The sequence below is a fragment of the Sturnira hondurensis genome, unplaced genomic scaffold (genome assembly GCF_014824575.4).
Source record: "Sturnira hondurensis isolate 20B ecotype Veracruz unplaced genomic scaffold, ASM1482457v3 Scaffold0002840, whole genome shotgun sequence".
Taxonomy (NCBI): Eukaryota; Metazoa; Chordata; class Mammalia; order Chiroptera; family Phyllostomidae; genus Sturnira; species Sturnira hondurensis.
Window position 1 is genome coordinate 5,185,964 of NW_028075471.1, and position 27,632 is coordinate 5,213,595.

Below are 27,632 nucleotides of genomic sequence, written 5' to 3' on the forward strand. Positions count from 1 at the left end.
TGGAAGGACTCCGGGGTGGGGGTGGGGGGCTGCAACAAAGAGCAATGGTGTCTCGTCCCCCCCACCCCTGGCTTTGACAAAGCCTGAGTCCCCCTGCTCTCTGGGAGAAGTGCTTCCTGGCTCTAATCCCCTTAAGCCTGAATATCTGATGGGGAGAGGTGCAGCTCCTTGCTTTGCTAGAGTGTGTCCTGGGGAAAAATCTGGCATCACAGAGATTTCCTGGTAAACCTGTGAAATCTGCTCTGCTAAGAGTGTTTTCATTCATATGTTAAGGGTTAGAGCAGGAAACCCTAAAACTCTCTTCCTGACAGATTCTGACTCATAGTGAGCCCTTAGATTTCTTTGAAATGTTATCTACTGTTTGATCCTTGACCCCTGTATTCCTGTGTATTACAACCTAATAAAAGGCCCCAGAGGAGGGGGATTGAGGCCTTTTTCCCCTAAGAAACTGCCCACCAGCCCACGGCCTTTTCCCTCTGGGAAAATGGCCACTTCTCCTCCCTAAGCAGATCACATTATGTCTCAGTCATATTTACTCTCATCCGTGGCACACAGGGGGACTTGTGAGGAAAGTTGCCCCCAAACCCCAGCCAATATGGACTCCCTCTAATCCAATACAGAGTGAGGTTTCAAAATTTGGTTTTAGGGAAAAATCCAAAATCACTACAATGGCTTAAGGCTTTGCATGGTCTGGTCCTTACTGTCTACATCAAGTTTTTGTGTCTTTCCCTCACTATTGCCTCCACACTAGCCCCAGCTTCAGAGGGAGAGACACAGCCACATCCTTAGTCTCTTTTCTTTTTTTAAATCTCCATATTAGCACTTTATTACTATTGCACAAAGGATTTAAAGACATACACACACATGAGTAAAAACATTTTGTTTAATTATGAAAAATTTCAAACATATGTCAGACTCTACACTGCTCAGGTTTAATAATGTTAGCATTTTGCTCCAGATTTTTTTCTTGGTGCTATTTTTTTTAAATTCTTTCTTTCTTTTTATTTTTTAAAATTTGTTTTTAAATTACAGTTTCCATGCAATACTACACGTCCTCTGCTCTACCAGCTGAGCTAAGAAGGGAACTTAGTCCCTTTTCTCATTATGGCCAAGTGCTACAGGCCGAGTAAAATGTTACTATCTCCCTAAAATCCTGATGTTGAAACCTCATCCCCACTGTGATGGTGTTCAGAGTAAGGGGCCTTTGGAAGGTGCTAAGGTCATGGGGTGGAGGCCTCATATATGGGATTGTTCCCTTATAAAAGAGGCTCTAAACAGCTCCATTGCCTTTTCTGCCCTGTGAGGTTACAGTGAGAAAACAGCTGTCTATGAACAAGAAAGAGGAGCTGTGATCAGAGTCTAAGCTCCACAAAGCAGAAAATCATGTCTGTCTTCTTCACCTTGGGCTTGGAACTCAATAAATGTTGACACTCAGTAAATGTTTGTTGAATGAATGGATGAATTAAATAATTAATTCATTCCTGTGTGAAGGCCATGACTATAAAGAAGGACCCAGAGGTAAGAGTGAAAAGACTGGGGAATGGATGAGTTCTCTGAGAAAGATCTGGTAGAGAGAGAGAGCAGTGGGAGGAACAGCAGGAGCCAGAAAAGGCAGCTAGTTGAGAGCAATGTGAGAATTATCTTCCCAGACACTTCTCCCTTCCTCTAAAGGATCCTGGAGGATGTTGGCATCACGGTGACACCTAGAATAGGGTCGCATCGCTTCCACAGCAAAAGGCGGGACACACATTGCATAAGCAAGTACTGCACTTCACCTCACATCAACCCATAAGTATTTGAAGACAAGCAACAAACATACAAAAGGAAAACCACATTCTCTCTTCTTCTGGCCTCTCCTGCCCATGTCTTTGTCAGAAAAACCCATAAAAGAGAGGACTCAGTTCCTTTCAAGTGCTCAATGCACCAAGAAATCACAAAAACAATTAACTTCTCTTACTCTATTAAATATATTTTATGTGTTCTCTGCAGAACTGAACATCTTTCCTGTTTGGCAGTATTTCCTTCAGGTTAAGAGAACATTAATGGTATAGCATCTTGGGACCATTTTACAGATACTGACTCATTAGATATGGTAGATAATTTGACTCGGAGGCACAAATCCAGACATCAGTGATCAAATTAAGCTACAACATGTGAAAAGTAATATCCCACCTCCTAGAGACAATATCGAAAAAGGCCAGTCCCTCTGTGCCTTCTCAATAGTGTTGTCAGCATTGCCGCTTTATAATTTGAGGGTTAATAGGTATTTCTTGAGCCCATGCAGCATCACAGGCTTCATGCTGCATACTGAGGAGTAAAAAGTGATTCTGCCCCTGAAGAACTCAGTCTCCTAGAGATGGGTTATAAAATCAACACTTATAGGAAGTGAAGAAAGTGTTGTTACATAGGGGAAAACCCAAAGAATGCTTACAGTAAGGAGAAGGGTTCAGATAAAGCTTTCTAGCAAGGGTTGTTCCTGAAGAATGAGGACGAGGCTGCAAAGTAGAGAAATGATTGGAGAATGTTCTAGAAGGAACAGTGTGCACTACAGCAGAAAGAGGTGGAGGGCTTGGTGGTACCCACTGTGAAATGATGAGCACCGGGTGCACATATGAGTACGTGTTGGATGATGCAACTGTGGTCGAATGCTGAAGAAGTCAGGGCTCTTAGGTGCAAACAAAGGAGTTCTTACTTCATTCGGAAGGCCCTGGGGATCTATTCAAGCATTTCAGCTGGAAGAATTTTTGATGTGCATTTTAGAAAGATCACAGTGGCAGCGGTGCAGAGAATGGATTGGTGGGAAAAGAGAAAGGCTAAAAAGATCAGTTAGGAGTTTGCTGCATAATCTAGGCAAGTAATAATGTGTTATTTTGGAAATTTAGTCCCTATGTGTATGAAAATACATATGAGGAACAAAGAACTTTCCCGTTGACAAAATTCATTTCCCATTGTTTCAAAATAAGGTCATAATGTACAGAAATCTCCTGATAAGACATCTTGTTTTTACCATCCTGTGAGAGCCAAGGTCTTCAGACATGGCAATTTGTCTCAAGGACCTCACCCTTCCTGATAAGGACTGATTTAGATTGTTTTCTGTGCATCCCATATACTAAGTCAAATTCAAATAGTTATTGAGGGTTTAAGTACTTAACCTTGTGTATTTGTGATATGTAAGGATACTGAATAAATACAAGTCCCAGAAAAGTAGACAAAGATATGAACAGGCAGGTCGGGAGAAAACATATGTTAATGCCTCCTCACCCTGGCTATGGAAAGATGTTTGGCCATGTATATAACTACAGAAATGCAAATTAAAACAATAAGCTACTATTGACACACAGAGCTTGGTGAAAGTTATAGGTTTCATGATACTCAGTGTGAGCTAGTGGGACTGTAAACTGGTAAACAACTTGGCAGTATCTATTAAAATTACCAAGTAATTTCACTTCTAGACATTTACTGTAAACACATACTCGCCCAAGGTCACAAGATATGAGGATGTTTGCCACAGCAGTGTTTACAGTAGTGAAAAGGTGGAAACCACCTAAATGTACACCAGCAGATAACTGGCCAAATAAGTTCCAGTGCATCTGAATAACAAAATAATATCCAGCAATTAATGAAGAATGTTTATTTATATGTTCACATTTAGAAAGATGTCCAAAATTTATTCTGTAAAAATCTAAAAAGTTATAGAACAATATGGAGACTCATCCCATTTATGTTGAAAAAAATACATAAATAAAACATATTTTCTTGTATATGCATAGAAGGTTTCTGAAGGGTGCCCAAGAAACTGTCAACCACAATCATAAGTGAGCAGAAATGTGGAGTATGGGGTGGGAGGAGTAAGACGTATTTTTCTACTCTAGTGAAATTTGTTTTTTTTCTACTCTCTTCTTTAAAGGCAGATTCTCTCTCTTCAGTAGCTTCCAATTTGATGGCATCGATAAGTAAAGTCCTCTGAAACACAGCTTCGAAATACCTTTTAAAAAGCATTTTAGGCGGCAGCGCTTACTGCAAGCAGCAGTGCCGATGAGGAGAGAGGAAAGGGCGCCTTCCTCGTGCCAGTGAGCACCATCCGAGCTGGTCCTAACAGCCTCCCCCATTGGAAATATCAACGTCAGTGATCAAAGCAGAACGTTCGGGGTCTTTATAAATACATTTTGGTAATGCTCCTGGAAATTCTCACGTCAATTTGCATAAACAACAGCTGCTTTATCTAATGCTATATATATATGACTTAAAAAATAAATGGTGGCTTCTTATTTGCTGGTAACAGATCCTTCATGAGTCTGATTATTAAAGTGAAACGGCTCCTGAGCTGAAGTCTGCAATGTCGGGTCTGCAACCGAATGAGAGGACCTGATGAAGACGACTACGATGGGAAAGCTGGAAGATGCTCTACAGCAGCGGGAGGCTAGGCGTGAATCTCAGAGGGAGCCAACGTAAAGACTTTTTTCATTCTAGGAATTCTAGGAGATGTATTCATAAGATCATGGGAAAAGAAGTTTAATATTATGTTTCAATCTGCTTTTCAAAGGATTTTTTTCTGTTTTCAGTTGCTGGAAGATGAAAGGTCTCAGCATCATAAAAAGCTTAGCAGTGACTCACTTATCCTTTACCTTTCACTGGAGGGGAATTATTTTGGGGTGAAAATTCTCAAGGAAGTCAGTTTATCTCTTCAGAACAGAAAAAAACTAATCAAGCATTGTCTGATTAATTAGAGACACTTGAAAAAAGCTATCAAGGCCCTCCAGCTGTAATCAATTTAATCAACATGCAGAGAGCCAATCTGGTTTTCTTGATTAACAAAACTGAATGTTAAACAGAGAAGTTTGACATTGTACTGCCATTAGCTAAAGCTACAAATTGAACACTTTCCCTAAATATTCAAAGTCAGGTCAGGATAAAGCGAAAACTCTCTTATGATGAAGACCATGGGCAGGAACACTCCATTTCTTCCCCTCGATATTTCATGCCAGATGAATAAATTTTATCTAAGTAGCAGAAATCAGTAGTAACTTCAGAATGCTTCAGTGAAGACAAAAAGCCATGTGAGAGTTCTCTCACTGTAGTGTTACCCATGCTGGTTACAGAATTCGTCAGAAACAGAGGTGCCAGACATGAGGATGGAAATTTTCTTACTGCGTTTTAAAGATGTCCATGTGAAATACGCCTGTACAGTGTCTGGTGAGCAAATGACAAAATTCACTTTTGCTTATTTGATTTGCACAAAGTCAATTTAAATGTCAAGATGTCTAATGCAATATTGGTTTATTAACAGTTTGTTTCTTGCTCTTAAAATGCAGTTACAACTATATAGTGATTAATTTTTGTGTAGCTGATCTTTGCAGCACAATCTGGAGTTTTATCTGTTGAAATATCAATTCTCAATCATTTAGGAGTAAAAATCCCTTTTCCTGTTTGGAATTTAGAAAGAGCAAGAATAAATATGTGCTAACCAGTGTGTTGTAATTAGATATTACATTTGTTACATGTAATGTTACCAAAATAGTTGCAATAAGGAAATATGTAAGTAATTTGCCTAGAAAACCAACTGAATAGTATTCAAGGTAATCTTAATATCATTTGCATCCACTATGTTTTCTTGAAATGAAGGGGAAAGAGTATACATGGCATATAGTAGTTATCCCATAAATATGAAGTGAACCACTGAAGAGGTAAACCCTACCCACTAGTAATACATTGTGGTAGCCACTTCCTTTCCCTCTTCTGAGAAACTAGCTCTTCTTCCCTATGGTAACCCACATCACATGGTTTTGGGTGCTAAGCCTTCCTTCACTCCCAATATGGGGGCAGGCACCAGACCCAGGAGGGGCCCGAGTCCGTTCTTGAACTTTTGCTGGGCATCTAAGCCAGGTGGTGACACGTGTCCACCAAAGTATGCACATGTAAATGACATCTGTTGAGAATATTTTCCCAATAGAAACAAGACGGGCTGAGAAAATATGGAAGCTGTGACATTTTTTCAAGAGGTCGTTTAGACCCTCTACTTTTTTATGGGAGACAAATACTGTTTTATCCAGTGGAAGGCTGCACACAGAATGACGACTTACATTCCGAATACACACCATTACTGAAGACGCAGGGGCAACAACTGTTCCGCTAAGTAACGGGTTTTGTCTTCATGCCTTTGAGGAACACTAAAAAATATCTGGATGCTTGCTCTAAGCCACTTGTATTTTTGATTTTGGTATTGACAACAGAGTGATAACCAAGTCACAGTTCCTGGGGACACACAATAAATGAATAAGAAAAGAAATGAAAGGGTTCTGAATATGCAACCCCAAAATATGACATGTTGACATAAGGATTATTTTGAGCTAAAGGCTATGAGAAAAGTAGACACAAGAACTCTCAGCCCTCCCCATGTCTACCAGGCAGGATAGGATGATTCTCAGGCACTGGAGGCAACTCTAGACTCTTATCAGAGATGAGGCCAGAGGAATCTACATCACAGATCTTACTAACTAGCCCTTGTGTTCCATTAGTTTCTCCCCTATATTTACCCTCCCACAGTTGGCCACCTCTAGAAGCTCAGAGTCCCTTTCCTTTGTCTTGTCACCTTTCTACAAAATTTACTGTTCTTTTGTTAAGATGCTGTGTAAGCCCAGGTTCCAACCATTCTTCTGAGGCACTCACCACTGAGTGCCTGTGCGCACACACTGCAGGACTGAGGTGTTACTCAGCTCTGTCTGTTTTCCTTGTGTTAATTTTTCTTTTGTTCATTTAATTTGTAGGAGAACCTAGGGGAGTAGAGGGAAAAGGTTTTTCCTGTCCCCCACAGAAGGAATATTATTTCACATAGCCTAAAAAATTTAAAAATAAGATTTAATGAGTATTTCATAAAGAACAGTTCTAGCTCAGAGTAAAGGTGATAGGTTCTCATAAAAACTCCAACCTATTGCATACAGACTGATTCTAAATGCACAGGCAGACTGGGAACCACAGAGTGGCTGATTTGGGGCCCTCTCTCAGAGACAAATGTTTCTAACATAATGGAGGCCTCTCAGATGGATAAATAAAGTTCACATTTAAACCACGCTTCCCGAGGATATCCAATTGCTAGGAGTCCACAGACACTTGTGGGCTCCCAGGTGTGCAAAGCACTATACATGAACAATGGGAAGGTGACGGGGAATCAAAGAGAATAATTCCGTGACTTTAGACCGACTACCTTAGCTTCTAGGACTAATTTCATAAATGCCAGCAAGGTCTGGTTGGTCACAAAACGGAACACTAACAACCCTGTGCTGCACATCTGGATGGACAGGGGGCTCGGGTGGGACTGCAGCAACAGCAACGACAGTGACCACCACAATGGAGAACAGGCTGATAATTCAACGTGGAGCTGGGCATTAGACATATATTGGGGGTAAGGACACCACATATCATTCAAGCTCTACAGATTTTGATTTGAGCTTGACTTTCCTTTAGCCTTGCAATCTTTAGGTTAAACTCTGTGCCTCTGTTTCTTCTCCTGGAACATGAGAATAACAGAATTCACCCCTGTGGGTTGTGGCAGGGATCACATAAAGTAATGTAGCACGTGAAAACCATCACCCCCGAGTGCTTGCTGCAGAGATGGCGTCAATAAGTGATAGACGGAATAGCAATAACGTTAGTAGTTATTATTGTTTGAAATTGCAGAAAAAGATTCAACTTCAAGGAACTTTTTATAACATCTTTTACAGTTATAAGACAGCTATGTGTTAAGTGCTTTGTAACTAAGTCATTAGCAAATCAAGAGCAGAAAACTTTGTAGCCTTTTCTAACTTTAACTAGAGAATAATTGCTTTAAAATTAGAATGCAAAATGAAACCACCTTAACCTTTCTGCAGAATGATGGGACTTAATGGCGCAGAAAGAGTGGGTGGGTCTAACTTAATGCTCCAATTCAACTCTCTGGGCTTCTGTAAAGAATAACTACAGGGTATCATTTTCATCATTAAGAGGGTCAGATTATCACATTCCATGTTGATGTACTGATTTCCATTTTCTTTTCAAAGTTTGGTTATTCCTTTATGATCAGGAGTCAAATAAAACAATCATATGCTAAAAAGAAGGCCCCGTGAGGTGCATGGCAGTTTCATTTTTCCCCAGTGTTAGTTGGTTCCACAGAAAATAAAGAACTGGAGAAAGTTGACAGGATCTTTAGTTGACTAGATTTATTCCCTAGCAGTCTCAGGGTGTGTTAATTGTAGCACTGCAGTTAATGAAAAATATGTGTTAGAACGCTGATGTGTATGATAAACGGACTTTTGAATAAATATGATGGTAAAATGCTATTTTTAAGACATTGGGAGGAAATAATCAGAATTCTTTTGTTGCAGGGACCATTCTCTAGCGAGTAAATTGGGCTGCCAAGGAGGGCAGTAATTCTCTCACATCACCAACCCCCCACCATCATCATAATTATTCATGGTGTTACTGCAGCTGCTATTCACCCTAAATATGGCATTTATTCTGTAGAAAGCTGACATGCTAAATTATAAACAAGGGAGAAAGATACAGAAATGCTAAAATACCAGAAAGAGCAGAGTGACTATATTAGACTAAGAATTACATTATTGATAAATTCTTTTATTAAAGTGTGACATACACGTAGAAAAGTGCACACATAATGAATGTATAGCTCAATGAACGGTTTCAAAGTGACCACAGCCATCACCTGAGCCGAGAATAGAACCTTTGCTTACTCCTCCCCCTGATATTATACTCTCTCTCCCCCAAAGCAGCTCACATAGAGACATCTAAAAAAATTAAATTTATTGGGGAAACATTGGTTAATAACATTACATAAGTTTCAGGTGTACAGCTGCGGATGGCTACTTCTAACACTCCCAACGAGTCAGCCTGCCTCTGAACTTGGTGTGAGTGGAAGGATACAGTGTGGCTCCCTTGGCTCTCTGCCTTCTTTCCCCGAACATTACGTTTGTAAAATTCATCCATGTTTTTGAAAGTAAATAGCATTCCACTGTGTGACTATTTGGCAATTTACTTATGCCCTCGGTGACTGGAGGGGACTGGGCTGTTTCTCATTTGGAGCTGTCACGGATATGTTTACATTGGGAGGAAGAACTTTTTTTCCTTTCTGCTTGAGTACAGTGGTTGGGGGCCTGTAAATTGACGACAGGCAGATTACCAGGCGAAAAGACACTTTATTCACACTGGGAGTGCACCTGGGAGTTGCTCAGAATAAGTAACTCACTGAGGAGCTAGAAGTTTACATATGAGCTTCACAAAGCGGGTATATTTAGGTCTTTGGAGGGAAGGTATGGATGGTTCTATTGATGTTTTTGCTGCTAATGGGAATGGGCAGTCTGCATTTTTGGGAGGCCCTGCTTTAGTCAGATAAGGGAAGTTCAGATAAGCTTTCTGCATTTTTTGTAGCTCAGATCTTTTCACTGTAAAATCATCTTTATATCAACTCTGGGGGTCTGAGTGAGTCCCCACAATTTATATGTTTTGGGGTACACATATGTATGCATTCTGTTGGTCATGTATCTAGGAGGGTAACTGTTGGGTCAAAGGATACATTATGTTCAGCTTATACAGATACTACCAAAACAGTTTTCCAAAGTACTGTGTTGATTTCCACTCCCACCAGCAGCGCTGGACAACTCTACTTCTTCCATATCCTCGACAAACTTACTGATATTGTATATATCAGCCATGTAATGGGGTATAATGCAATCACAGTATATTTCTTCTTCTACTCTGTGGCATGCCTTTTTACCTTCTTAGGCAGTGTCTTTTAATAAACTCTTAATTTTAATATAGTCCAATTAATCAATATTTTCCTTTATTAAATTTGAGACTTGCTTAGGAAATCTTTTCCTACCTCAAGGCCATAAGGCTATTCTTTGAAGTTCCTTCTAGTACTGGGTTGTTCACCCGGGCAGGCATAAAGCTTCTGAGCACTTGAAATGCAGCTGGTCTGAGTCGAGCTATGAATATAACACACACACTGGATTCCAAGGACTTTACAAAAAGTAAAGTATCTCATTGGTTCCGTATTTTAAACTGAATATGAAGGGACCAACAAACAACCAGAATAGTGTAAAGATCACTTTTAACTGAAAACATTTAGGTAAGTACCAGGTGCAGAAAAAAAATCTTATCTGAAATTCCCATGTCTAACTACAGCAGAGCTTTTAAAAAATCAGCTCCTGTAAAACCACACCCTGGAAAAGTTCCCACAACTGACCTTAGCCACTGAACATTTCAAGAAATAAACAAGCCTTATAAGAACCTTCCATCCTTTCCACTGAAGCTCTACTCTTCCACCCCATTTATTAAGCTGATGTATAAACCCTTACCCCTGGCTGTTCAGAGGGCCACTCCTTACAGATGCTTCCACGTGCACTGCAATAAAACTTTTCTCCTGTCAATTTGCTCTCAGTTAATTTATAAACCCACATACAGCATGATTTATAGTAGCCAAGTGAGTGGATCAGTAAATGAGTGGATCAAAAAACTAGGGTACAAAATAGGACTTCTGGCCAAGATGGAGGCGTAGGTGGAAACACTGTGAAACCAAAATTAAGGACAATAAAGATTTAGAAACAAAAACACAACCAGAACAGGCAGAAAATTGAACTGTACAGAAGTCTGACAACCATTCCACCAGACCTGTAAGAGGGGTGGACTCAGCCACCCGTGGCAGGAAAAGGTGGTGGCTGCCAGACCCAGGAGTGCAGGTGGCAGGGGCTAGCAGAACCCGGATTTGGGGAGGAAATGAGCACAGCGTGTGCAAGGCGGTTGGCTGACCGCAGTCATACATTCATGCTCAGATAAACCAGGCAAAAATGTGCAGCAAGACAGACCAGTGCCAGAAAATAATGCCTAAAAGCACCGATTGAAAAGGTGCTGGGAGAGACTCCAAGCCTCACAGGAGAATTCGTTGGAGAGACCCACAGAGTCCTAGAATGTACACAAGCCCACCCACTTGGGCACTAGCACCAGAAGGGTGGGAAGTGGCAGAGGGTACTAAACTCCGAGAGAGGAAGGAGCAAGCATCATTGTTCCCTCTCTGACCCTGCCCCCACATACAACATCACAACCCAGACACTAGGTTGCCCTGCCCTGGTGAACACCTAAGTCTCCACCCCTCACACATAATGGGTGCGACCTGACCAAAAATGGCTCAAACAGAAGAACAAATCAAAGCCCCAGAGCCAATACTTTTAAGCAACCAAGAGATAGCCAACCTATCAGATGCATAGTTCATAATACTGGTGATCAGTATACTCACAGAACTGATTGATTTTGGAAGCAAATTAGATGAAAAAATGAAAGCCACAATAAGTGAAATGAAGGAAAATGCACAGGGAACCAATAGTGATGGAAAACTGGGACTCAAATGAATGGAATGGATGAGAAGGAAGAAAGAAACAACGAAATAGAAAAGAATGAAGAAACAAGAATTCAAAAAATGAGGAGAGACTTAGGAACCTCTAGGACATCTTTAAATATTCCAACATCCAAAATTATAGGGGTACCAGAAGGGGAAGAGGAAAAGCAACAAGTAGAAAACTTATTTGAAAAAATAATAAAGGAGAACTTCCCCAATCTGGCAAAGGAAATAGACTTCCAGGAAGTCCAGGAAGCTCAGAGTCCCAAAGAAGGTGGACCCAAGGAGGAGCACACCAAGGCACATCATAATTACATTACCCAAGATTAAAATGAAGAAGAAAATCCTAGAAGCAGCAAGAGATAAGGGGACAGTTACCTATAAAGAAGTTCCCATCAGACTGTCAGCTGATTTCTCAAAAGAGACCTTATAGGCAAGAAGTATTCCAAGTCATGAAAGACAAGGACCTACATCCAAGATTGCTCTATCCAGCAAAGCTTTCATTTAGAATGGAAGGGCAGATAAAGTGCTTCTCAGATAAGGTCAAGTTAAAGGAGTTCATCATCACCAAGCCCTTATCACATGAAATGTTAAAGAGACTTATCTAAGAAAAAGAAGATAAAAAACATGAACAATGAAAGGACAGCAAACTCACAGTTATTAACAACCACACCTAAAACAAAAGCAAACTAAGCAGACACCTAAAATAGGAGCGGAACCACAGAAATGGAGATCACATGGAAGGTTAGCAACAGGGGAGTGGGAGGAGACGGGATGGGGAGAAGGTACAGAGACTAAGTAGCATAGATGGTGGGGAGAAAATGGACAGGAGGGAGGAGAAGAATAGTATGGGAAATATAGAATCTAAAGAACTTGTGACACATGGACATGAACTAAAGGGGGGATGGGGGGAGGGTGTGTGCAGGGTGGAGGGGAATGAAGGGGGGAATGGGACAACTGTAATGGCATAATCAATAAAATATATTTTAAAAACCTCTGATACATTCACACAATGGAATACTATGCAGCAGAAAGAAAGAAGGAGCTCCTACCCTTTCAGACCACATGGATGGAACTAGAGAGCATTATGCTGAGTGAGACAAGCCATGCAGTGAAGGACAAATACCATATGATGTCACCTATAAGTGGACCCTAATCAACAAAGCAAACAATCAAGCAAAATATAAACAGAGACATTGAAATAAAGAACAAACTGACAGTAACAAAGGGGAGAGGGGAGGGGAGATAACAGGGGAAAGAAGGGGAAGTATCATCAAGGAACATGTATAAAGGACCCATGGACAAAGTCAAAGGGGGTAGGACTGAGGGTGGGAAATGGGGTGGGTGAGGTGGGGGAGAATGGTGGAGGGAAAATGGGGGCAACTGTACTTGAACAACAATTTAAAAAAATAGGATGATAATTTAAAAAAACCCACATACCCATTGCTCAAACCTAGGCTGGAAGAGAAAAAGTTGTCCTCCCACAAATTGTATGTTAAAGTGATTAATATTTTCGACATACTGGGTTAAATAAATATATTATTAAAATTAATTTTACCTGTTTAAAAAATTTTTAATGTGGTTACTAGAAAAGTTTAAATTACATAGGTGGCTCGCATGCTGTTTCTGCCAGACAGCAGCTCTAGATGACGTCTTCTTTCTCTAGATGCGGTTCCTGCGCTCTGCAGGTACTTAGGGGTGGGCCACAGGACCATCAGCAGTTAGGATGTTTCAAAACAAACCTGTCTCAATTCCTCCACAGACCTGGTCTATTTCGAGTTAACCCTTTTGAAACAACAGTCTAGAACTTACTATGGTCTCATCTCTTCATAGGTCCTGAACTGCAATTTTTGTCCCTTAAATTCAAAAAACCGTCGAAGGCTATGCTCAGCTTCTCAGCTGCTGTTGCTTTCTGAATTGGAATTTTTCCCGAGAAAAGTGGCCCAAGGTGCAGGCTGCCTCTCTGGCTCCCCTCCCCCCTCCCCTCCCTTCCCCTTCCGCAGCAAGGCTCTGAGAGCTGTCACTGCCCTGGAAGGTCACCCATGACTTCAGTCAGACAACTTTGACATGCTGTCTGGCTTTTCTGGTTGCTCTCAGAGGGGAGTTTGGTGTGAAACAACTAAGTCTGCCATTGCCAGAGGCAGAATTTATATAATTTAATTTAAAAATATATTATGCCTATCACTTAATGTTGTAGGATTTTAATTATGGTTGATGTGGGAGCTGAGTCAGGGTTGTGGAGAAGGAGCAGTCCTAACTAATCTCACTTTAGTCAAGGGAGGTTGTACAGAAGAGGGTGACTTTTGGAGGAGGAGATCTCAGCAAGGCGATAGTCTCAAGGGTAGGGAGTGTCCTGTAGGGCTAGGAATAGAGTCCATTCAGTAACCTAGCTGACCAAAGCAATAATAAAAATATTAGCTCAAAGAGATTGTACATCACATGCTAATGTGATTATAAATCACTCACTAATTCCAATATAGTACTACCTGGAGTACCTTACTGAGAAGGTTTATAAGTTTACAGTGATGCTCAAAGGGCAAGAAGATTGCGATCCACTGGCAGTGTCTGCATTGGACAAAGGGTGGGGCGTAACTGCACGTGAATGTGAATCCTAACATCCCAGAAATCACATGCAATGATTGAATTATTATGCACTAAAAGTATGTTAGAATCAGATTGTTTGTGAAGTGAAGTAATTTAGAGACATCACATAAGGGTTTTACATGTGCTATCCCAAATTTTGCTGCTTTGACAGATTATTTTTAACAGAAGTCACTTCAGAAACAGTAGATTCAGGAAGGGCTCTCTGACCTCCCCCTTTCCACCTAAAAGCAGCACATAAAATTTCCCATGAGGAAGGTGCCCTTTTTGGTACAGGGTACAACTCAGTCACTGAAGATTCTTATCAGCCCAGAGACAGCACAAAGAGAGTCTACAGAACAAACCTTACTAATATAATTCTTACCTCTCACTGTTTTCCTCCGTGTATTTATCCTCCCACAGCCGGCCATCCACAAAAGCCAACCCCACTGTCTTGGTCTTGTCACTTTTCTACAAGTTTATTGCTCTGTTTTAAGATGCTGTATAAGCTCCAAGTTTTAAACACTCCTTTGAGTTACTCATCAGTGAGTTTCTCTCACAGATATGAGTGCTGCAAACATAAGTAAAATTTGTATGCTTTTCTTTTTAATCTGCTTTTTGTCAGCTTAACTCTCAGGGCCCAGCCACAGAACCTAGGACGATGGAGAAAAAAGCTTGTCTTTCTTCTCCTACAATCACATCACTTCAAATTGGCTGTTGATCAATATTAATATGGTGGAAGGCCTTTAATGGAGGCCTGAAGGGCTTTATAGTCTGCTATGATCTATTAAGGTTGTAATGAGTGTCCAGCAGGGACAGTGAGTGTGCTTTTCGAATTTATGCAGACACTCGGGTGAGAGACAGAACAGGCTGGACGACAGAACTGAGATTCACAATGATCTTGTCAAGTAAATTGGTTCAGACACCAATATTTATTCCATGAGTATTTACCAAGATCCAACTTTGTGTCAGATCCTGACACAAATGCAATGATGAGCAAAAATGATACGTTGTTCTTTTTGAGCTTAGAGTGTGGAGGGTGGACCAACATCAGTCAGGTAATCACACGGAAATGTGTAAGTGCTGTGAAGTTAATTAATGCTATGAGAATACATGAATAGGAACTCCGGGGTTCCCTCAGGGAAATGATGCTTGACAGGAAGTCTAATAAAATGAATAGGTATCAACCAGGCAAGGTGGAAAGTAAGGTAGGGGGAAACATTCTAGGGAGAGGAGAAAATGGGCAAAGGCTCCACGGGAGACAGTTTTGAAAAGTGGAAAGGAGGCCAGTGTGGCTGAAGCACAAATTTCCAGAGGCAAACAGGGACGGCTCAGTGGGCATGTGCCAAACCACTCAAGCCTCGAAGGCCATGGAAAGGTTTTGGTCTTTATCCTCTGAGCAGTGGGAAGCCATCGGAGGGTCTTAATATGAGGCTATCACAGTCATATGTGTGTTTAAAGAAGGTTACGCTGGCTGCTCTGTGGGGAATGGACCCTGGCTGTGGTGAAAAAGCACATGTGGATGCAGGGAGACCACTCAGGGGACTCTAGGAATGGTCCTGGAGAAAGAGGGTGATAGTTTTAGGTGACCAAAAGCCAGAGATAAGCCCTTAGTGCAATACGGGTACTAAAAAAACAAGTGTGATTCAAGCTATACCGACAGACACAGTGTCCTGGGCAAAGGTCTAATTGTAGACTGACCGAACTATCTGGTTATCTTGTTCAATTTAGACAACCGCAATTTGATAAACTCAGAGTATCCAAAGGAAGGCAGGTTGGCCTGTGCTGGGACCGGGAATGGCAGAGTGGACTTGAGGCTGGAGAAATGATGGACTGAAGGAGAAAATGGAACAACCAAGACGCAATATTCAAAAATGTTAAGGGGGCATTGTGTGAAGGAGTGATGATTCAAATCACTGTTCTGGAAAGACAGCTAGGACCAGCAGGAAGAAGTATAAGGAGGCCATGCCGACTCAGTGTAAGGAATGCTCAGTAATGAACTGCCGGTCTTGTGCTACATTCAGCCTGCCTCCCTGGCCAAGACGTGGAAAGAGACTTTGGAAGGGATGCTGGGTTAAATCATCTGTATAATCTCTTCAGACTCTCTAGGGTTCTTTGATTCTTCCAAGTGTGATCTCTTGGGGGATGACTTCATTTCTGATATTCCTGTTAATATCCTACCACCACCACTATCACCGCTCTCTTCCATTTAATAAAAACATGTACGTCAGGCCTTGTGCAAACCTCTTTACCCGCACTTCCTCGCTTAATCCTTACAGTTACACTAGTTAAACTGAGTGTAACCCCTATTTTTTTAGTTAACTTAACTGAGGGTTGAAGAGGTAATTTCACAAGGATACAAATGTGGCATTTTGGTTCCAGAGATGGTGCTTTTAACCAGTGCACTATGGTACTTCCTACAACCAGTTACTCTTCTATATGCCAATGAATGACATTCTGGGCTCAACCATTTAACCAATTTCCAAACTTTCATATATTAAAATAGATAAAATTCCTCATTCACATTGACAAAATACAGTCAATGTCATAGCTAGTAACTATGTAAGTCAGAATAAGGCTAGCTTATACCTGGAAACAAACAACCCCAAATTTCAGTGTCTTAACAATAAAAGTTTATTTCTTGCTCATGATAAATGTATATAAAAGATGAGCAGGGGAACTCTGTTTATTAGGGTCATTCATTCAGTGACCAGGCTTACAAAACAACTGCTACTTTTAATGTTCCTGGTTGTTGGCAGAGGAGAAGAGAACTTTATACCTGCAGTTACGTGCTCCAGACCAGCTATAACGTAGGCGATTTTGCTCACAATTCACGGGCTGGAACTAGTTGGGCTAACCAGCTCCACCCAAAGCAAGCGGATTTAGAAGAGCAATTCAACAATGAGCTTGGAATTGAGATTGCTTGGACTATTTGGCAAATCATGTTAACAACTACTGCAGACAATAAATATGTAATGAAGCCAGAAAACATGTAAACACCTTTTGCTGTATACATTTCAGAATTTCTACCAAAAGATAAGAATTCTTCTCTACATTAGCTTATTTACTTACCCCAAATTGAGAGTATGAATATATTAGGAGAGGGGAAATGTACAAAACATGCTGAATTCTGGTAAAAGTCTTCATCACATATGAAAAACACAATTTGAACCACAACCATGTCTGCGACTCAAGCCCTGGGCAGTCCGTATTAGTATGCTTCTTTGCACTGGGGTTACGAGTGTTGAGACAGAAAATGTAATATTGTATTCCCTTACAAGTTTCATTGTACCTAATTTTATGTAAAGCCATCATTGGTGAGCTAAGAGAAGGTAATATGAAACAACTTAAGCCATGGACCAGGTTTTGAATATTAGGATACAGGAAAAACCCATTTAAACACATTATAGATACTTTATTCTGAAAATTTTTGGCAATGTCAGTTTGTCCTTGTCAAATTAACTAAAGGTATGTTATCCAAATCCCAATTTCATTTACATAAAATGTAAAACACTTAAGAACTTTTGCTTTCTAATAATATTGGTAAGAACAAAATAAAACAAGTAATTCACCTTATTTCTTGCTATGACTCAGAGTACTCAATTCAAATTTGAACTACTTTTTTCTACCACCTGAGGGAAAATATAGTTGTTATTCATAAGCACTCCATGATCTCAAGTACAAAACCAAAAACTTACAATGAAAGTATGAAGACAAATCAGTGATATCTATGAAGCGTTTCCCTGGAAATGGTTGTCAGAAGGTCATTTCTTGTTGTGATTTAAATGCCCAAAGAAAAAGTAAATGAAGTATTAGTGTGCTTAAAACAGAATTAAAGTTTGTGTTACCATTACTAGTTTAAGAAAAAACTGATTTTATTTTTATTTTTTATTTATTTATTTTTTTTAAATATATTTTATTGATTATACCATTACAGTTGTTCTATTCCCCCCTTCAATCCCTTCCACCCGCACCCTCCCTCCCCCACCATTCTGCCCCCCTTAGTTTATAACCACGTGTCTCAAGTTCTTTGGATTCTATATTTCCCCCACTATTCTCACCCTCCCACTACCTATTTTCTACCTACCATCTATGCTATTNAAAGCCAGCAATATATTCTGTAAGGTCATTGCTGTGATGTCTTACATGGTACCTTTTTCTAATTTGAAAGCTACATATTTTAATAGAGAATGGTTTGAAATGTTTTTAAGGTCAAACTGGGAATATGTTGATGATTTAAAAATGCAAACAAAGTACTTTATTATATTATAGTACCAGAGTGTTATTGTGGTTTAAAAATATCATTAAATCAGCACAAACCCACACTTATCATTTCCTGCACATTTTTCACACTGCTCTGCCTTCTGACTATGAGTAATCTGTTAATCTGCTCCTCGCCTCACAATTCGTCAAAGTGACAGATTCATTCCTTCTCTAATACATAATATCTTCATTTACTGTACGCCTTGCTGCATCTTTCTTTTTTTTTTGCTAGCACTGAAATTTAGAAAATCACAAGTAAATTTAGAGAATGTGACATGGGTAGTTGTTCTTATTTGCTTCCCATTTCTTCCATTATTTCTGCAGGAGGAACTAAAACTTTTCTAGACTCTTAAGGTGAGTTAATAATATTCCCAACATGTAGGCATTTTCAGGTTTCAGTAAAAGTGCTGTTAAAGAGGTTGGAAGAAAGAAGATGATAAAATAAAAAGTAACTGCACCCTTTGCCAAGTCAAAACTCTGACCATAACAGAATTTCCTTTTAATGCTACAGGGCAGTAAATAGATTGTTGCACGCCACCTCCAACCGCTAGGGAGAAAGAAAAAGATGCCATTTAAAAGAAAGGAAGAAAAAAAGAAAAAAGAAAAGAAGAAATAAATAAATAAATATCATCCAGTAATTTAGGAATGAATTTTCCCCTCAAAAGTCAGGGCTGCATTAGCACAAACCCCACTGCGTAATGAAGGCCACTGTGTGATGTTTTTTAAGCCAAGACCTTCATTTTTATCATGATGTTGACTGACCTTGGGTCAGGCTAGATCTCAGGCTCCAGTTCTGTGCTATTTTGATAATGTAAATGGTTTTGCTGTTTAAAATTGTTTGCTATCAATTCAACAGAAGGTATTTTACTCCTCCCTCCTTTCCTGCTTTGTTCCCATTGCTTATTAGTCTATAAATGCTGCATATAAAGAGAATGAAGAACTGAAAAATATGAGAATATGTAAAATTCTAGACAGTTTTTTCATCTTAAATAAGAGGTAAAGCACATCATCTACCAATGGCCATTTGGCATCATTTGTTACGGAGCTAGGTATTCACATCATAAAACTAAGGGTCACTATTGATAACCTCAAAGGTCATAAGTGAAGAAATTGTTTTCAGCTAAATGAGAAGCTGCCTTCTAACCAGTCTCATTTCAGCACACATGCACACAGGTACACATTTCCCATGCACACACCCACCACCCAACGGCACATTTTCTTGTCCTGAGCACCTAACTGCATCTTATTTGTCCTAATCAATGGTAAGGGAACTAAAGGCTTTTAAAAATCAATGGACAAGAAAGAGTCAATAGAACAATAATGTCAGTGTTAATCCAATCAAATCAGCTAAAGGTTTAAAGGTTGTTTGCCTTTCTTCCTTCAAGTCATGTCGAACAGGCTGGACATTTGACCAGAAGTTATTACACTGAGTGGGTTTTCAAGCAGTAATGATCAGCGAAATTTCTTCACAGCTGTGAACTCTGGTAAACATAACATATTGCTTGAGTAAAAAATTACATTTTAACTTTAATCGATTTCAAAATGGAATGTTTTTCATTAACAAGAGAAACAAAAGCATTGCTAGGAAGAGGTAAAACCAACTATCAACAAAAGCAGAGTGTGTGAGGGCTAAGGGTCGGAAAGGCTGCGATTTCTCTGTGCCAGCTCGGGACAAGGCCCCAGGCCTCTTGGCACCTTTCCTAAAACAGTCATATGCTGCCTTGATGACATGTGGTGAGGACTTGTCTATGCTGGGAGGCTGAAAGTTTGCTAATGGCACACTAAAGGCATTTCTCCAAGATGCTCTGCACATAGTAGGTGCTTTAAAAATACTGAACATTGCTGACTGTGTATACTGCAACACCCTTGAGTCATGTCCTGCTTAAGAGGCTCCTTGTTTAAACAACAATGGAAGCTACTCTGCATTAGGTTACAAAGTGAAGGATGAGGCGGCAAGTCTATGGATGTGACTGGCTGTGGCCATTTAACTATAATTATGATCTTCCTTTTCTTAGGTTCCTGTCCTTATCCTGGACCTCAACCTGTAATTCCCTCGCCTCCCCCTTAGATAGAGGTGAATGTTATAAACTGGAATTAGTACTTTGACTTTTTACAGGTGCTCATTACTCTAGGAGGGAAAGCTGAATCTTTTAATTAAAAGCTGAAACTGTAAAATGTTAGAATGGTAAATAATTGCTTTGGTAATTACTTTCTTTACCTGGACCCCACGCCAAAGGTAATCCGAGTTCATCATCTGGCTGGGTAACAGTGACTAGGGAGGCCTGGATAATTGCAGAAGCTGAATATCCTATTTAAAAATGCTAGGATTCTTCAGGGATCCATCATTTCAGACACGGGAGCTTTGGGAAGGTGGAGGAGAGGTGCAATCTGTTGCTCTGGCACTCACATGGGAATGGGTTTCATGAGTTTGTAATTTTGGAAAATGTGATAACTAAAATATTGATGAGTATTTCCCTGGTCCTAATGGCTTACGATTCTCTCACGGAGTACAGCTGGAGAAGGAGGCTCAGAGTGAGATGCTAGGTCCCAGTGGCCCAAGAGAGACCTGGTTGGAAAGCAGGCAGACAGCTAGGCTGAGACACCGGAGAGCTGATGGCCAGGCCAGCATGGCCAGAATGAACAAGTAAAGAGAGCAGAGAAGAAAAAATATTGGCCAGGTTGGCAGGGGTGACACCCAGATTTCTGGGGGGATGGCTAGTTAGGTGTGGGACAGGGTGACTGGTACAGGCATGCCATCTGAGCTAACTGGCCCTGGTAAAATGAGTGGTCAGAATCAGGGCTGAAGGTGGGCTGGCCAGGCCAAGTGCCGAAACTAGAGAAAGAGAAGTGATGGGGTAGGCGACCACCAGCTGCCCAACTGCTGGTGAATTGTTGGGTCCCACGGAAGCCAAAGGGGATGGTCCCCCTGAAGCTGTGCAGGGCATGACCCTGGGTTCAGAGTGGTCAGGGGTGAGAAGCAGGATGATTCTTGAGTGATTTTGTTTGCTTCCCAGGGTGCCTTTAGCTTGAGTTTTCTCTGGAGCAGGGTTAGAGAAGCCATTCTGAGCCTGGTCTTTGCTGTTAACTGGGGGAAAAGGGGCCCAGTTGAGTTTGTACCAGGTGTCTTTAAATCCTGTTGAAAAGGTTAGACCACTGGACTGCAGACTGCTCTGGGAGCAGAAGGGGGATGGAGTCACTTAAGTTTAAGAAGGCAACAGCACCACAGGCTCAGGTTTGTTATCTATCTATCACCTGTCATTTATCTATCTATCACAGTTAATTAGGAAACTCTGTTGTGTTCTGCTCCAAAGGAGGTATTTGTCAAAACCCCAACTTACTTATTTTAAAATGATCCAAATTTAATCACTTGAAGAGAAACACAACTTGCAACTTCTGCACTTAATTTCATTTATTTATATTTCTCTATTTTGTGTTGGTGGGGCAGGAGACTTACGCCATGGAGGAGACTGAGTCCATCAGGCTGAGTTCCAACAATTGGGGAGAAACGAGAAATGAGGCCTCAGTGTTCAGTCCCAAGCAACGCTTGCAGGGTAGGATGGCTGGCCAGCTTGCTTCAGTCAGGCCAGCTGAGCCAGCAGGGACTGAGGTCAGTGGCTATTAATCATTTGTCAGAGTCTGCGGGGCTTTATCAGATAATTATAGTTATAAGTATGTTTATATCACAAAACATGTGGCAAAGCTGCAAAGGATTCAGGTCCTAACACAATCTGTACTGACATTTTAAAAAACACAGATAAATGATAAAGCATAAAGCAAACACTTTAGAAAACCATGCCACTGATTATTGGGCATTCTAGAATTATTTTCTATGCTGTTTATTTCCATAAACATTTAGGACCTTACAGAGCCTTAGACCCTCTCTTTTTCCCCCTATATTCTGATGAGTTGTAAAAAATAGCACGAATAGTCATCATTTGAAAGACTGGTTATCGACCGCATCCACATAAATAGACAGCTAGAACGTAATTACAGCTTATTTTATAAAATCCACTTCTGAGCAGAAATAGCTTGAGCTGTTCCGAAGAATCTGCATAAACACATACGTGGATGTGCCTAAGGGCTGCTCTAAATCCCAGAGACCAACAGAAGGCATTTTAGAATAAATGATTTAAGACTGCAAACAGCATCCATTTTGCTCTGTTTGGCAGCATGTAAGTTCACACCCTAGGAAACACTTCTCCACATGAATGAATTGTGAAATTGTTTCCTCCTGCTCGACACGTCTCTAAATTATATTAGATTATGTGAGCCATATCTGCACCTTGCCACAGAGGCTGTCAGTGCCCCAGAGGCAGCGCGGGTGGACACTGGAGGCAAGGGCCACAGTATTTGAGATGCTGCCTAAACATGCCGGTCAGTATGTTGGGGAAAAACAGTGGGAAATATTGCACCCACACCTAACACTACAAGGAAAGATGGCTTTGTTGAAAATCTAGACGTGCTAGGGATTATGGTGTGGTGAGCCACGTGTATTTCAATTCCTAGATTACAAACATAAACATCTCAGGAAGCGATTACTTTTGTGTCTTCCCTCTGGGTCTACCCAGTGTCAAGCATTGCCCTCCAGGTGTGAGTGTGCGTGCCACCTCACTCTCCTCTGCTGCCGGGCCACATCGATGGTGCGCAAACCGTTCTCAGTCTACTCATACTGGCTGGACTTTTTCCGGACAGACCTAGTATGTGGGTATGAGTTACAAAAATCTTAGGTCTCTGGATATTGCAGATACTTATTTCACTGAATCGAACACGCCTTCTCGCCTCCCAGAGGCGCCATCCTCCTCCCCTGTCAATGGATCTGCGTGTGCGCACGTCCCCATGACCATCCTGTCTGTGCTGTTACAACCGCAGCCGCGATCACCCCAGGAAGCCAAGAGCCCCCCAGCTTTTATTTTTGGTTCAGAGCCTCCGTGTGCCCCACTTTCAATCCACGATTCAGGCCAGATGCCTGTTTATCCAAGAGGGTGGACTTAGATCTTTTATTTTTAAATGTTTTTTAATATTCATTATCACTATCTCTTAACTTTAACTTTTAATTTTAAAGTTTCATATTTCATAATTAAAACATGGGATACTATTTGTAAGAAATATAATAAATACACATTTAAAGAAGAATCATAGCTTTCAATTTTGTTAAATTATGTGCCTTACATGATTCAATTATCCCATTTTATATGATGATCTATGCTGACCTCATCTTTTTAATTTATGGCCCAATAATGCATCTCTGTCAATTCTCCAAGCCACCAAAATTATGAGCCAAGAGCCAAACCATGTAATCTTCAGGTTTTCTCAACAGCTACCTAATAATGCTCTAGAAACTGGTAGATAAGCTGCAGGCAAGTGGGATTAATGGCACTTTATTTTTTTTGCTTTAGAATTTGGCTTTTATTATGTAAAAACATAAGTTAATTTTTCCTAAATGAATCAACATTTAATTGGTTAAATAAAATATACTATCTTTCAGTTGGTGAATTTACAAATTTAGTTAGTGAATGGGTGAATTTTAGTTAGTGAATTTGAGATGGAATTTTAAACGAGAAATTTAACATCGTATACTACCATGTGCAAGTATTAACTGGCTCATCCAATGTTATGAAGCATGTTTTCTACGGAGGGCAGTGCTCCCTTCAAGAGTGGAGCTGGTTTTCACGTGTGAAACCTACCGCGAGGCTCATTGAAGTCTCAGGATCCAAGCTGGGAATGACTCCTGAGATCACGTAACTCAAATCTGTTCTACTATACACGAGGGTGTTTATATTATTAGATGAGATCTGAACAGACTGAGAGGCTTGTCTGAGATCATTTACTATGTTAGTAACAGTATTAGGATGAAAGTTAGGGTCCTTTTTTCCTTTTATTGAAACAAAAGATTCCACTTTTTAACATGTCTTACTATCACTTTCATTTGTTCAGACTGTAAGTTCTGACTTTGCTATAATTTGGGCCAAAGTTATATCTCCAGTGACCTTCAGAGTTTACTCATGTATAGGTAAAGGGTTTGTTAGTCAAATCTAGATAAGCTGCAGGATTGCAAGCGACATACTGACACATCAAGAGATAATTAATTTTAACTATGTTAAAATGCATTTTACATATACTAATGTTACAATTTCATTTTTGAACCTATTTTTGTATCTATTTATGATAGTGACAATTCTCCCTAGTAGATAAAATGAAAGAATGACCAGATCAAGTGTATAGATCGGGAATACTTTGATTGATGGTAAAGAAAATTTAGTCTACCTATGTCATGAATATTCTGGGCCCCATTAAAGTCCGACAAACTGTGTAAGTGGTCTCCTGGCAGCACGTTAGTCCTACAGGGCTTTGATCTGCTGTTCACTGCAGATTAGACCAGGAGTGGTTACTTGGCCCAAACTATCTCAATCATATTCTCTGTCCTGGAAAGTAGGAAATGGATTAAGACATAGCCTGCCAGCCAATGCAGCATGCGTTTTGAACTGTAATATGTAAACCAAGAGCTGTCAGACAGCCATATGTGACAGGGAAACAGAGAAAGCTGGTGCTCAGCAAGAATGAAGCACAGCAAAGGGAACAAGTTTATGTGCCCTGACCGGGAATCAAACCTACAACCTTTTGGTATATGGGATGATGCTCCAACCAACTGAGCCACCTCACCAGGGCTACCTAAAATTTTTTTCTCTTAAAAAGATTTTATTTATTTATTTTTAGAGTAGTAGAGAAAGGAAGGGAGGGAGAAAGGGAAACATCACTGTTACCTCTTGCACACCCTCTACTGGGGATGTGGCCCACAACCTAGGCATGTGCCCTGATTGGGAATCGAACTGGCAACCCTTTGGTTTGCAGGCAGGCAGGCACTCAATCCACTAAGCCATATGAACCAGGGCCAGCTAAGTTCTTTTTGATATGTGCAACCAGTGAGTCTAATTCAGACACTGTAATAGAGATCTCACTCTGGAACCAGAGCTATGATGCTGTCATTGGTATTTCGGTCCATTTTTGACAAACCATAGTGTAAGTGAAAGAGCTTGATAATGAGATGCGTTTAGACAGTGAGATGCATTACAATAACTAAGACCTTGTGTGTGAAGCTCAAGATAGAATGACTTTTAATAAATTCATAGTATATAATAAATAGTAATAAAGTAATACTGTTTTATACAGATAGACTAGCTTATTTAGCTATTTATTAGAACGCCATACAATATTACATATTGTAATATTGTAATATGTAATATATTACATATATTATGAAACGAAATTCAGATTTCCTTGTCCCTAATGAACCTGAAATAGTGAAGATTTTCTATATTGACAAAAGACTCATATGTCAATGACATTTTAAAAATAATGAAATAATTTTGAGATCATGAAGTTTCAAAATTATGAAAAAAGACAACATCCATTTTAACTTGTATAAGCTATTTTGATCAATTTAAAGGTACCAGGTAATGTAAAAAAATACTTAGAGAGAGTTTGCTAGATGCCAGGAATTGTGCTACCAATTTTTCATGTATTAATTCATTCAATCCTCCCCATAGCACCACGAGGAAATTATTATGACTGAATGTGTGTTAAATGACTTGCTCAAAGTTCCACAGCTAGTAAGATGTGGAGGTGCTATTTAACCTAGGTAGGCTGTTAGCCACCACACCACAGTCTGAATAAGAAAAGTAGACTGAACTAAGACTTCTGAAAAAAAAAACAACTTTGGAAAGTTGTTTGGACATTTTGAAAAAGTTTCATGAAACCAAGAAAAAAGCACAATTTTCTAACTAATCTTTAAGCAAAGAAGTGAGGTTATTAATGATTCTTACCGGGGGTTAGAAGGAGATGGTGGATTCATTTCTTTCTGATAGTGCCGACCCTGGTTAATAGGCTGTAAGAGACAAAACATTTGTAACTAATTAGCATCATGCTTTTTACATATACTTTCATAGGAACTCTCATTGCTGTAAGTTTTTCCCCCCAAGACTCGATCTGCAAGAAAGGCTTGGATTATTTTATAACATTGTTGAAGGCTGTTTGGAAAATCAAGCTAATAACAAAGTGATGTATATGGGAAAACACAGCTTATTTTAATGGCCAGTCACTGGACTAGATAACATCTACGGTGTAATCCAAGTTCATGGATGGAATCCTCCTCCCTTGTGGAATTTTATGCTATTAACATTGGTTGATATTTCCAGAAATAGCAAAGCAAAGCAAGATATCCTGTGGAATTTGTGCTGCAGAGGAAGTATAGGCAACAGCCAGAGACTGGGGGATAGAGAATATATATTCGTATCTCACTGTAAGTTTGCAAGGAGAACTTCCAGTTGTATTAATGGAATTACACATGTAAATCTTGGGTCAAGGTGGTCACTTTCCCCAACTGCATAATAAAGCCTCAACGATTTATCAATGAACTGAAAAAGGTGATGCCGATACCCAACTGAAATGTGAAATCTCAATTTTCTCTCCAGAAGAAAACTTTGGGTTTCTGTCGACTTCAAAACACAGCTAAACAGCCACCTCCCATGTAAGCCTTAACCTGCCTCCACTGGGACTCGATGTATTTCATTTGTTCTGTAAAAGAAGGAAATTCCATTATAACTGAAGCAAATTCTGTTTTCCAACATCAGTTCAAAGTGTGTTTCCTATGTAATTAACAGCAATGTTACTGTAATATGGAAACCATTTTTAAAGTTCTCATGGTACTACAAGCTGGCATTTGGTATCCATTTTTAAATTGCATTTAAAGGGCTTCAGTTAGTTCCTTACCCGATGGGGCTGGCGTTAATGTTTTCTCACCCATAATGTGACCCCACAGTGCTGACAGCAACCGAGAAAAACAGTGCAGCCATGGTGCTTGTTTGTACACAGCACATACTCCGTATTTTCCACATACTCCTTATTTTAATTGGTCCTAAAATAGTAATGACATGGGTGGTGGGAATTCTTTAGAGTAAACTGTCTTCCTCTGTAAATAATGTCTTGGAAGTGTTCCTTTAATTTAAACCAAACACCCTGTATGATAATCACAGTCACTTAGCAACTATCTGTGATGCACCATGAATTTAAATGTAGTCAGATACTTTGGTAATTGAACCAATATCAATGCATCACCATTTCAGTAATAAGAAACAACAGCTGGGAGAACAGTGGAAGGAAAAACATGTCATAAGACATATTTGACCTCACTAGGGAAATAATACTTAGCAATTTGCAAGTGAAATTTAGTTCTGTGGTTTAGGCTTTATTATTTCACAGCAGAAAAAAGATTAGCATGAAAGTGCTTAACACATTCCCCAGACCAACTCGCACTGGGGCAGAAGCAGTCCCAATGATAATACCTTCACTGGTATTCCAGGGTTTCAGCTGCACCCAGGCTTCCAGTGAATGGACTGCTGCCCCTTGACTTTCA

General features: G+C 40.1%; 1 protein-coding gene across 4 annotated transcripts in view; it reads right to left on the reverse strand.

Annotated features, from left to right (window-relative positions):
- CFAP20DC (CFAP20 domain containing) overlaps nt 1–27,632 on the reverse strand; it is a 255,270-nt gene that overhangs the window by 21,777 nt on the left and 205,861 nt on the right. For all 4 annotated transcript variants that reach the window (XM_037040809.1, XM_037040810.1, XM_037040811.1 and 1 more), the window contains one exon: nt 26,044–26,105. In XM_037040809.1, coding sequence (XP_036896704.1) covers nt 26,044–26,105 — 62 coding nt within the window. The remainder of the gene's footprint in view (nt 1–26,043; nt 26,106–27,632) is intronic.